Genomic DNA, 13,130 nt, shown 5'->3' with positions numbered 1-13,130 from the left:
AACAAATCCAAATAACAAATACAAATAACAAATACAATTGGTGTAACCTAATTCTTTGTACCCTCAAGGAATCCCAAACAATAAAAAAAAGCATCCAGCAGGACCCTTGCCCCCTCCCCTAATCCCCCAATCACCCACTCCTAGAAACCTGCCTTAGGAAACAAGCAGACTATAATCAGCCACAGACTGTAAGCTTCCCGCAGCTCTACCAAAGCTCTACCAGCAGATTGGTATTCTTGCACCTAGGCCTACACACAGTCTTGCAGTCCAGGACCTCTCCGCCCCTCTCAACCTGGTAAAATCCTACCTGGATTTCAGGTTTTACTTCAGACATGACTAACTAGGCTGGGGGCTCTTCCTCTCATGGCACGCACCACACTGCTCTGTAATTAGCACTTACTTGTCTCTAACTCCGAGCAGACAAGAACAGGAATTATGGGGCCCTTGTCTGGCTGTTTTCCCCCATGCCCTGCAAAGTAGGCACACAACACATGACCTGAATGGGAAATAAAAAGAAAAATGGCACGCCCTACAACAATGTCCTGACAGCCCCATGAGCTCTCTGGCCTCCTTGCAGCCCCAGACAGAAGCCAGGACTTACTGACATGAAGTGGAATCTGAGTACATTGTCAATTCCCAGTGCTTTCAGTTGCAGGATAACGGGTGCCAAATTGCTACGCTGCATCTCAGGAACGGTGGATTCAGGCAACTTGTCAAAGGCTTCCTCTGCAGATAGGAAATCAGAACTGTTTCAGATCAAACATCACAAGCAAATGCAATCACTGTTTTTCTTTTCTACCTTGAACAGGAGCAGTAGGATTCTAGGAGCAAATCCATATACTATCATAATAAAAAGTTGATTTTATACCTAGGAAAGATAGTTGTATTTAAAATATACTTTAGATAAACATATGTGAAGAATATACCTTTATAAAAGTCTGTCTTTTTACTTCAGAATGCAGTTTTTCAAGTGCTTTTTGTCAGCAAAACATTAAATCAAAGCAACAAGTATTTGCTGACTCAGTGTCAGTGCCCAGCTGCTACCAGCAGCTCTGCTTGGGGTAGAGAAGTCGAGGAGGTAAGAACCGCATACATAAGCAAAGAACTCCAACAGCTCACTGAAATATTAATAGCACCAAAATACAACAAATGACCAGATCTTATAAACAGAAAAAACTGTCCACATCTAACTTTTTAAGTCAGATGAACCAGGCATACAACATCATGCCTAGAATCAGATGCTACTCCAAAGAGATTACTGAAGGTTACATATCTGCTCAGAAACAAAAGGTGACCTGAACAGGAAAATGCATCATCAGACAGTGAAATCCTAGGCTGGGAAGTGCAGAAAAGAGGGTGGGGAGGGAAAGAGACTTGGGAAGGCCTTTTTTATATAAAGCTAAGCCAAAAGGGTGGGGGGAAAAAGAGGAAGGAAGAGATTAAATCATTTCTGTGTATATTCAGAAAGCTTACGGATTATATTGAGAATCCTCCACCCACAAAATCTTCCCACATCAGTCAACATTTTAAGTGATGCACACCCTTCCTAAACAACACACGGTGGCCCAACTTCCATTTAGATTACAAAGCTTCAGTGAATTACAGAATAAAAAAACAAACCAAGAGTGTCATGAAGAAATAGCACTGTCACTGAATAACTTCAAAAAGCTTTGCTCTGAGAAAACAGACATCCAATATTCTGTGGACTGATAGATAGAAATCGCCAATTGCACGGGTCTAAGTGGAAGGTTCTGGATGACAGGCACCAGGAGGAAGTTCCAACTGGGATACTCCCTGTAGTTTCAAGACTATGCTCGATACAGCACCCTACTGACTGAGGGAGAAACAGAATTATCGGACGACTCTTTTGCTGAGAAGATGCTCACAGGAAGTAGGTATTTCCTGAGAGTTCACAGACACGCAACCCTCTGGAGGACCAGAGTGTGGGAGGTGGGCCAGGAGCTGCAGGAGCCACAGGCATTCCCCTTGAAAAGCTTCAGCGATACGAAGCGACAAGACTCCAAGGAGGAACAGGCGTATTCCCAGTGAGTGGAGGCTCAGGAAAGGCCAGCACAGTCTCCAGCACGCACCTATGGAAGCTTCAGAAGGGGTTGCCATTTGAGAGGATGTGAAGCATACGGAGGGAGGTTCTGCTGCAGGGCAAAGAGGAAACGGCCCCAGGAAAAGGTATCAAAGTGTAAGCAGAAGGCAGCGCAAGAAGAGTGTGATTCAGCTGGGACGCAGTAGAGGGTAGGTGTGGGGAAAAGACAGGCTGAGGAAAAGTCTTGGAAGGTTCTGGGAACTGTGAAGGGTCTGAGCAGATGGTACCCTGTTCAGAACTGCACAATCTAGAAGCCAGGGGCTGGACACAGACACCCTCATTACCGTCAGCCAGTAACCCTCTAACCCCACTTCCACCAAAACTGCTCATGCTACGGGAGCCAGTGATCTTTCACCCCAATCCACTGGGGTGAAATGACAGAAGAAATGATGCTGGCCATTCCTCTTTAAAATAACTCAAGCCCCAGCAGAGAGAGAAAGAGGGAGGGAGAGAGGTGGGGGTAAGGAAGAGCAGAGAGAGGGAAGGGGGGGGGCCTTGGTGTGTGACACACCTTTTGGGGGCAAGGAACAATTGTAAGAGGGACTTTACCTAACAAATGCAATCAGTGTAACCTGGTTTTCTGTACCCTCAATGAATCCCCAACAATAAAATAAATAAATAAATAACTCAAACTCCTAACAAATTAAACACAGAATTATCATATGACCTTGCAATACCTAAATGAATGAAAAACAAGTACTCAGGACAGTACCTGTGGCTCAGTGGGTAGGGCACCAGCCCCATATACCAAGGGTGGCAGGTTGGAACCCAGCCCCAGCCAAACTGCAACAAAATAGCCAGGCCTTGTGGCAGGCACCTGTAGTCCCAGCTACTCGGGAGGCTGGAGCAAGAGAATCGCCTAAGCCTAGGAGTTGGAGGTTGCTGTGAGCTGTGACACCATGGCACTCTACTGAGGGCAATAAAGTGAGACTCTGTCTCAAAAAAAAAGAAGAAAGACAAAGAAAAAAAAAGAAAAACAAGTACTCAAACACACATACACACACATTCATAGCCGCTCTACTCACATCCGCCAAAAGATGGAAACAGCTGGTCAACACATGAATGGACCAATCATGGTTTACCTATACAATGGAATTCACTCATAAAAAGGAATGAAAAAACATGCTACAATACAGATGAATCTAAAAATGCTAAGTAAAAGAAGCTACACATAAAAAACCACTGATTATATGATTTTATTGTTATGAAATAGCCAAAAGAGAGAAATCCAGAGAGAAGAATGCAGATTGCTAATTGCCCGGGGCTGGGGACTGAGACTAATGGGGAGAAACTGCTTAATAAGTAAGAGGTTTTACTCTGGAGAATGTTTTGAAACCAGATAGAGGTGGTGGCTGCACAACATTGTGAATATAACAAATGCCACAAAATTGCTCACTTTAAAAATGGTTAATTTCGTTGTGTAAATTTCACCTCAAGTTATTTCTAAAAAGAAAATTATCTTGAAACTTTCTCCTTGTCTGCCTTTCAGAATGTCCTTTAGTCCTGGTGCTCCTTTTCCCACTCCAACCATTCCTTCTGAGCAGCTTTTTTTTTTTCTTGAGACAGACACTCACTATGTCACCCTCGGTGGAGTGCCATGGCGTCATAACTCACAGCAACCTCCAACTCTTGGGCTTAAGCGACTCCCTTGCCTCAGCCTCCCAAGTAGCTGGGACTACAGGGGCTTGCCACAATGCCTGGCATTTTTTTTTTTTGGTTGTAGTTGTCATTGATGTTTGGCAGGCCCAGGCTGGGTTCGAACCCGCCAGCTTCAGTGTATGTGGCTGGTGCCCTAGCTGCTGAGCTACAGGCACAGAGCCTCCTTCTTAGCATCTTCAGCAGTTGCCCTTACTTCTCCAGCCTTGAGTTCTGCCTACTCCCTCCCTTCCACAAACGCCCTGTACCCTCTTCCTTCCTTCCAAGTACTGGCATATTCCATGCCCCGTCTGGAGTGCTGAAATTGACCTCCACTGCCACCCGTTCACCTGGACAACTAAGGTCAGGCCCAAACACCACCTTGGTTGTGAAATGCTCCCCAGCAGGGTAATATTGAGCCTGTTCCCTGCTTCCAGGGCTTCCTATTTTTTTATGGCAGCCCTAGCATACCATAATATGCTGATCTGTTAGTGGATTTTCTGCTATCACCAGACTGCCTACCACGTGGCCACAGACCTAGCCCCAGATTTCCAAGCTCTAAAACCATGCTCAGCACAAAGCAGGTGTTCGGTAATCATTTGATAAAAACAAGAACAATGTCAAACGCTGAATAAGGACAATGATAATCAGAAGGGAAAACAGTAAAAGGCGGGCTAAAACTCCTGGACCTTCTTTAGAGGTAGCTACAGCAACGGAAAAAAGCAAAACGGAACAAAACAACCCTGGACCTGGTAAATGAGTGCAGATGGGCACTGGAGAGGAGGAGGGACTTAACAATGACTTAGACACTGAATCTGGACAAATGGGGAAATCTCAGTATCATTCCCCACAAAAGAAGGGTGCAAAGGGGGAAACAGCAACTCAGAGCACATCATTATTTGTAGGTAAGACTGTCTTCAAGCTAGAAAGAAAACTCCTGAAGCTGGTACTGGAATTTCATTCTGCTCCCTCAGAGCCTAGAATGGCGCATGGCACAGAGAGAGAATTCACTAGCTATTTGTTTTCTATGAAAGAGTGGACTCTGCATTTTAGCACAGCAGAGACGCTCTGAATCAGAGGCAAAAGTGGAACCCAACAGAGGCCCCACAAGATTCAGGGATCTCAGAATAAGAAAACAACCCAGTAAACCAAGGGAAAGGAAAGAAAGACAGGACCTGACCCAGAGCCCGCGCTACAGGGCATGTGGCTACAAACAGGCCAGACATCACTCAGGTAAGAAGAGCAACGGCAGATAGGTGGTGACCATGTGGCCAGCTCTGGCTGATGAGGAGTGGCAGCAAAGAAATGCTATGTTTGGAGTGAGGAGGGCAGTGGGAGTCAGACGACACAGAGCTTTGTGAGGGAGGCCTGGATTTGATGCAAAGTTCTGCCATCTTTGCTGACTATGAGAAAGTCCAAACCTTAAGAAAGCCACACTTACCTGTATAAAGGCGGTAACATTTTCCCGAGCGGCTGCGACCACCACGTCCTGCTCGCTGGTTGGCTGACGCCTGGGACACTGGCACCACCACCAAGCATTCGATAGCCGTCCTGGGATTGTAAGCTCGAAGCTTCACAAAGCCACAGTCAATCACATACACAACCCCGCTGATTGTAATGGAGGTTTCTGCCACATTTGTGGCCACTATCACCTAAGTTTCCCACAGAAGAGAAGAGAAAGAAGTTATTTTATTCATTTCACTTTTACTAAACTCTCAGAAATGCTAAAGAGCGAATGGTATTTCCAACACCGTAGGATCTGTGACAGGCAATTTGATCTATCACAAAGAGCATGAGTGTCAGAGTCAGGGTAACCTGGGTTTGAAGTCTCCCTAATCATGTGACCCTGGACAAGTCACTCAACCTTGAGAGCATCCATTTCTTCACCTAAATAATATTTATCACCTCCCCCAGAGTTACTGAAAGGATTAAAAAAGACATACATAAAGGGATCAGAGCCTACTACTTAGAACATAGCAAATATTCAAGAATGTTACTTTCCCCCTTTTGCACAACCAAAGTAAATCACTAACTTCATTTATCCATTCACATTCTAACTATTTTCTGAGGGTGTGAGCTTTGCCATGCGCTGTTCAAGGTGCTGGGAATGTATGATGGCAAGACAGATAAGAATTTACTCTGTCAGCTCAGCACCTGTAGCTCAAGTGGCTAGGGCGCCAGCCACATACACCAGAGCTAGCAGGTTCAAATCCAACCCAGGCCTGCCAAACAACAATGACAACTACAACCAAAAAATAGCCAGGCGCTGTGGTGGGTGCCTGTAGTCCCAGCTACTTGGGAGGCTGAGGCAAGAAAATTGCTTAAGCCCAGGAGTCAGAGGTTGCTGTTTGCTATGACCCCATGGCACTCTACCCAGGGCAACAGCTTGAGGCTCTGTCTCAGAAAAAAAGAATTTATTCTGGCGTGTTTGGAATACGGAGGTACTAAGGAAAAAGAAGATCATTTCAGAATTTCAGACAGCAACAAATACCATGAAGAAAATTCAACCAGGTAACATAATATCACACAGCACATAACATGTATATTATATGTTTTAGTAGTATAATAACAGGGCATAATAACAGTACACTGGTTGGCCAGGGAAAGCCTCTCTGAATGATGACTTTGAATTGAGACCCGAGTTAACTGGAAGCAGCCAATCCTACAAAGCATAAGAGACAGTTCAAAGGCAGGAGAAACAGCCAGAATACAGAGTAAGCACAAGAGGAAGTTAAGGAGGGAGGCAGAGAGCAGATCACATGTGGTCTATGGGCCAATGTGAGATATTTGTATTTTATTCCAATTAAACTAGGAGCTGCCTCTGTAGGGTTTTAAGCAGCAAAGGATGTGTATATATGGCCCTTAAAAATTTTCTCAGTGACTCTGCATTTTATAAATCATCTTATAGGCCAGGTATGGTGGCTCATGCCTATAATCCTAGTACTCTGGGAGGCCAAGGAGGGCAGATTGCCTGAGCTCACAGGTTTGAGACCAGCCTGAACCAGATCGAGACTTTGTCTCTAAGAACAGCCGGGCATTGTGGTAGGTGCCTATAGTCCCAGCTACGTGGGAGGCTGAGGCAAGAGAATTGTTAGGTCCAAGAGTTGGAGGCTGCTGTGAAGTATGATGCCATGGCACTCTACCAACGGTGACAAAGTGAAACTCTGTCTCAAAAATAAAAAATAAATAAATCATCTTATAAAAATCATATTATAAATGATCATTTTATAAAAATCTTCCTAATGTTTTTATGTAGTAGATAGTTGAGATTTTATGTTATAAAACTATTTAAAAGTTAAAACTTATGTTCAGCAGCTACAAAACCTGAGACTCGAGATTGAGAAACTCATGGCAGGGCACACAGCAACCCAGGGGAGGAAGCAGGACTCCTGACTGGCTGGCCACAATCAATGTTTGACTGGGCAGATTTGAGCTGCTCTATCCCAGTGGCCAAAGGCTGAGCACCCTCTTCCAAGTGGTCTGAAATTGAAAGCAGGTCCTCAGACCATCCCACGCCTCCTTTAGCTACTACTATATAAGCTGACTTCTGGCTGGCTCTGTGCATTCCTCATCTGATGGGAGGAACAGCAGAGTCAGGCCCAGGGGCACCAGGAGCAGTAAGCAGACTGGCTGCCTGCTGGCTCCTTCACACAGGATGCTTTCCACCTCACCCTTCCCCACCCCAAGTTCAAGGCTAAAGATTTCTACGCCACACCTTGAATTAATTGGTTTAAATTTGGTTCTATGGGCAAACTGATACTTAAATGATTTAGGTTTTAGACCACTGTGGTAACTTACCTACTGCTCTGACTAAGCACAATCTGCCAAAATAGTCCCATAAGCCAAGGCAGTAAGTATCTATCATGTTATGGGAAATATCAGGCAGGCAGAAGAGAGGCAGTACTGTGAGTGGGTGGGTTTAGGAATCTTCGCAACACCTTATCTATCATGCACTTTTAGACCTACTACACAGAAACAAGAACCTAAAACTCTGAAAGAAACGTTCCTGTTTAGCAAGATTCACGTCAATTACAAAAATCCTTTCCAACATGGAAAGGACAGCAAAGGGGCACCAATATGATTGTAAATGGCTGCAAATACCCATGGTCATCAGGAGAGTCTCACCTTTCTGACACTGCGTGACACCCTTTCAAACACTTTCATTTGCTCAAAGGAAGGCAGTCCTGCATACATGGGGAGAACTCGGAGGTGTCTCTTCATCCCAGTGCGAGCTAGTGCTCGAGCCTGCTCGATCAGCATGGAAACAATAGTTTCTACCTCTTCCTAAAGACAATGAACCAGGAATCAAAGAAAACAAGATCAATTTGAAACATGCCATTTTATCACACGGAAAGAAAATGAAAGTTGGGATCAGGATTTTAATTCTGGTCAGATTCAAGAATTTTAGTTCCATAATGTTCCACTCTGGCAGCACAGCCTCCTCAAAGTTAGTTTGGACCTGCCCAGCAGGTAATTAGTACCTGGATAAATAGCATAAATATTCCAATCAAATGTTACTGAACAATGACCATCAACAGATAAAAATTTGTAACTAATATTAATTACTAAAAGTCTATACTATCTGCAAAGAATAGAAGAGTTCCCAATAAATAAAAACAACGACTATTTCACTCAGCTTACATGTGTATTTCATGCACATGGACAAGTTGCCATATTGAGTGAGCACTTGGGCTTATGCAATTGTTTTCCTGTAACATGGACCCTTGTCACTTCCAGGATGAGTTGTAAAGGTGTCACTGGGAAAAGAGGTGTGAAGCAGAAAAATGCACCTGATGCCATATTACATTCTGGCAGACAATACAACCCATTGAGTGAACTATCTAATTTATTCTGGAATCAGCTAATAAATTTGAAATACATTTAGCCCTTTGCAGACCCAACAGGCAGGCGCTAATGACTCCTTGACAGCTTAGTTGGGAGATGAATGACACTGAAGCAAACACATGTTTACACAATTAAGTAACCACACAAAACAACAATACATGAAATAAAGGGCCGAGTAAATTAACAGAGCTTGTGTTAATTTTGGTGCTGCCTTAACATGTCTCATCATGGAGAGGTCCAGAGGAATTACCTGGCCAGTAAGAAACGCTAATATGTCTCCATCTCCCTCCGTCTGGTGTATTTTCAGAACCGTTTCCACAGTTGATTTGATGTAATCTGGAACAGGACTGAAAAGATGTGTGGGATGAATTCATCAGGAGACTATGCTCCCTAATTACAGATCAGTTACCCTAATAATCTGGCAGCACAGCCTCCTCAAAGTTAGTTTGGACCTGCCCAGCAGGTAATTAGTACCTGGATAAATAACATAAATATTCACTCTTTCCTCCCTCCCTTTTTTAAAATGTAAGTAATCCGAGAGTAATCCATAATTATATAAACTATGATTTTTAGCTTTATGTGCAAAGAAATAAAAATTTTATACCCATGCAAGGAGATGGATTATCTTTAACATGCAAAGACACAGGGCCAGTGAAAAATCTGGGACTGTGGTCCCAGTGGTGAATCCCACACTCTTCCTGGCCCGTTTTCCCTCCTGACTGTTGGCAGCACGTATGAGTTGGCTGGATGGAGCTGGGGGATGTACTATCTAGCCAGAGTGACTCAGAAGTCAAGTCTACAACTCTCTGGATTTACAGCCACTGGACCAAACTCCTGGTCTTTGCTTCCCAGTGACTGCATATAGGAATTAGAATGGTCCTTTCTTGTCCATGGGCCTCCTCCCAAAAATGCCAATCAGGCCTTCTCACTAAAGTGCAGAGAGGTGAGAACCAAACCACCAGTACTGCTCCCACTGACAGGCAGCCTTGTAAACCCCAGTTCTGAGAACTACCATGCTCCTCTCCTGCAACCTTTCACCACTTTGCGCTCTCCAACTGAGCTACTGGCCAGACTCAGGGAAATGTGTGCATCAGTGTTAAGAGTTTAAATTTAACAGTGATGCTGAGCAGAGTTCCTCAACATTCTAGATCAGGGGGCCTCAAACTTTTTTAACAGGGGGCCAGTTCATTGTCCCTCAGACCGCTGGAAGGCCGGACTGCGGGCCTCGGTACGAGTGGCTGCTAAGCAGGACAGGCAGCGGCAGCAAAAACACTCAGCAGGCCGGATAAATGTCCTCGGTGGGCCACATGTGACCCAAAGGCCGAGGTTTGAGGACACCTGTTCTAAATCAATGACAAGAGACACAAAACATGCTCTTCCTCATCCCCTTAGAGCTTCGAGCCCTGTCATTCCACATTACAGGTGGAGGGTTTTGTTTTTTGTTTTATTTTTTTTGAGACAGAGTCTCACTATGTTGCCCTGGGTAGAGTGCCATGGTGGCACAGCTCACAGCAACCTCCAACTCTTGGGCTTAAGCGATTCTCTTGCCTCAGCCTCCCATGTAGCTGGGACTACAGGAGCCTGCCACAATACCCAGCTATTTTTCTGTTGCAGTTGTCATTGTTGCTTAGCTAGTCCGGGCTTGGTTCGAACCTGCCAGCCTCAGTGTATGTGGTCAGCACCATAACCACTGTGCTATGGGCACTAAGCCCAGAGTTCTCTAATCATCACCATCAAGAATTCAAACATCATTACCTTTGTAGATAAAAAATATCCACGGGAAATGTTCTCCCTTCCACTGTAAGGATCACACATGTATCCCTAGTTGGGTCACTGGTTTCATTTTGATTGAAGAAATCTCGAAATTTCTAAAAAAAAAAATAAAAATAAATTCTTCCTTCCTCTCAGAAACAAGTTTCATAGTAATTCATGGAAAGAAAATAATATAAAACTGGCAGAGGAGAGGAGGGTAACAGATTAGATATATGTAATACAGATGATGGATTACAAAATAATCCTAAAAGTTCACATTTTTCTTACTGAAACTGGGGGGGAATCACATTTCAGTGACAGAGTATTGACTTAAAGTTTGATAAAAATAATAAAGGCTTAATTTCAAAACTGCATTCAGTAACACACCTGGGTTAACATGTAGGTGTGGTACTGTTTATCTTATTGCTGTCCCCTGTATCTTATTCCAGGCCCCTGTATGTTATTTAACCAAAACTTCAGTCAAAAGGTGGGATTCACGTTTGATACAGGTTAAATCAGTCTCATGTGTACCTCTATGTGGAAAGCACAGATGTGCTCATAAAGTTACCAGTTCATAAAAAGAAACTTTTACTTCAGTGAAAAGTAAATATGGTCCTGGCCCATGTGACTGGTTTTAGGCAGGGATGGTGTCTTCTCCTCTTTCCAGGTGTGGCTGGAGTTACACAATGGTTTATATGGGGTAGGCCATCAGTGATGCACTTTCCCGACACCCCCACAGCACCCTATGGGGAGAAGCAGCTCTTGGCAGTTTCTGCGGAGCAAGTGGCTGCATCCTATTCAATAGCATCAACATGTTTGCAGCCTATGGGGAGGGCTAGCCACAGAGATCTTGCCAAGGAGCAGGGTAAGGAAACAACAGCAAAGGTCGTGTTTTAGGGTGTGTGAACATAAGGTACACAGAGTAGCTAAGACTAAGAAGAGCTGAGTGATCAAACTGGCAGGTAGGTGAGCACTGGGCAGGAAGAGGCTAGTGCCAGCTGCAGTGGGGCTTGGACATGCCATTTGGTAAATATATTTCATAATTTGATTCTGAATGTTCTTCCCACTCCCCAACTATATTCCAGTTTCCCTGTGGCCTGGCTACATAACCACAAGGCCTGTCTTCTTTACTGCCCCAGGTATCTTTACAAAACGTGCTTATCCCGCTCCTGGAAACCCAAGAGCCCAGGAACGCACTACTGCTCTGCCTCACATACAACGTGCAAGGGCTTGCAGGGCTACTTCTAAAAGAATCAGCTGGGCTGAGCTCAGGGTTTCATAGTGGGAGACTGAGGCAGAAGGACTGGTGGAGGCCAGGAGTTTGAAATCAGCCCAAGTAAAGGTCGAGACCACATCTCTACAAAAAAATAGAAAAAATGCTGAGTGTGGTGGTAGGCACCTGTGCTCTCAGCTACTAGGGAAGCTGAGGCAGAAGGATTCCTTGAGCCCAGGAATTTGAGGTGGCTGTGAGTTAGGCTAACAGCATTGCACTGTAGCCTAGGCAACTGAGTAAGAACCCGTCTCAAAAAAAAAAAAAAAATTACTTCCAGAAAGTCATCTACATCATCTGTATCTGTAACTACTGTAGGCAGAATTGAAGTGGCTATTTTTTAAATCTCTCTGCCGCATAGAAAGACAACGGAAGTCAATGTGAGCAATTAATAAGTATGAACTAACAGTGAATCTACACTAGGATGTTATAGTTTTCAACACAACAAAAACCACTTAGAATACTTTTTTAAAACTTACTTTAATAATTTTAAGGGAGTAGAAGGGAAGAGATAAAATGAAGATGCTCTATGCGCTTTTGCCTAGGAGGAGATAACTGGAGATGAGGTCAGATATAGCATTCCACCAAATTAACGTTAGAGACGCAGGAGATAAAAATTATTAAAGAGGACAACAAAGAAGCTTTAACCCAAAAGTTATCAGGGGGAAACCTATGACAACACACTTCCACAGTCTGTGAAAAGGTCGGAGAAACCAGTCTGGGTAGACACACAGACATCCACGTGTCTTAGCCAAGCTGAGCTTTTTCTCTCTCCAAGTTGTCCTGCAGCACCCCTGAAGCCACAGAGCAACCAGGGAGCAGGAGCCAGGGCCCAAGTCCTTTCCATCCTAACTGGCGTCTCTACATCTACTCCTGTCTCTTCTACACAGCACCCAGTATAATCTTTCTTTCTTTCTTTCTTTTCTTTTTTGAGACAGAGTCTCACTTTGGCACCCTTGCAAGTACCATGGTGTCATAGTTCAGAGCAACCTCCAACTCTTGGGCTCAAGAAATTCTCCTGCCTCAGCCTCCCAAGTAGCTGGGACTACAGGTGCCCAGCTATTTTTAGAGACAGGGTCTCACTCTGGCTCAGGCTGGTCTCAAACACGTGAGCTCAGGCAATCCACCCACTTCGGCCTCCCAGAGTGCTAGGATTACAGGCATGAGCTACTGCCCCCGGCCAGTATAATCTTTCTAGAAGCCAAATATGATCAAGTCATTACTGCATCCCACACCTTCCCAAGATGGAGTCTTCACTTAGCCTCTAAGGCAGCGGTTCTCAACCTGTGGGTAACTGTACTAAAGGGCCCCGACATTAGGAAGGTTGAGAACCACTGCTCTAAGGCCTTCCAACATCTGAACCCTTTGAGCCCCTCCATTTTAATCTTTAATCTCCCACTGCTTCTCATTCAAACAAAATTCAATGAACCCAAGCACCTTCTCTGTGCCAGACATTGCTTTAGGTAGAAGGGTGAAACAATGAGCAAGTCGGTCCAAGTCCCAATCCTCATGGAGCTTACAGTTCAG

At 44.5% G+C, this 13,130-nt stretch overlaps 1 protein-coding gene across 4 annotated transcripts in view; it reads right to left on the bottom strand.

Moving 5' to 3' along the window:
* DHX35 (DEAH-box helicase 35) overlaps positions 1-13,130 on the bottom strand; it is a 79,470-nt gene that overhangs the window by 30,907 nt on the left and 35,433 nt on the right. For all 4 annotated transcript variants that reach the window (XR_002772747.1, XM_003787593.3, XM_023512023.1 and 1 more), the window contains 5 exons: positions 10,337-10,449; positions 8,832-8,928; positions 7,862-8,020; positions 5,178-5,388; positions 602-726 (listed from right to left, as the gene is read on the bottom strand). Coding sequence is in view for 3 of the 4 variants with exons in the window: in XM_003787593.3 (XP_003787641.1) it covers positions 602-726; positions 5,178-5,388; positions 7,862-8,020; positions 8,832-8,928; positions 10,337-10,449 (705 nt within the window). In the remaining variant the exon portion in view is untranslated. The remainder of the gene's footprint in view (positions 1-601; positions 727-5,177; positions 5,389-7,861; positions 8,021-8,831; positions 8,929-10,336; positions 10,450-13,130) is intronic.

The sequence above is a fragment of the Otolemur garnettii genome, unplaced genomic scaffold (genome assembly GCF_000181295.1).
Source record: "Otolemur garnettii isolate 467f Iridium unplaced genomic scaffold, OtoGar3 scaffold00023, whole genome shotgun sequence".
In the NCBI taxonomy this organism is placed as follows: domain Eukaryota; kingdom Metazoa; phylum Chordata; class Mammalia; order Primates; family Galagidae; genus Otolemur; species Otolemur garnettii.
The sequence above is the reverse complement of the archived record's forward strand: the minus strand, read 5'-3'. Positions and strand labels throughout refer to the sequence as shown.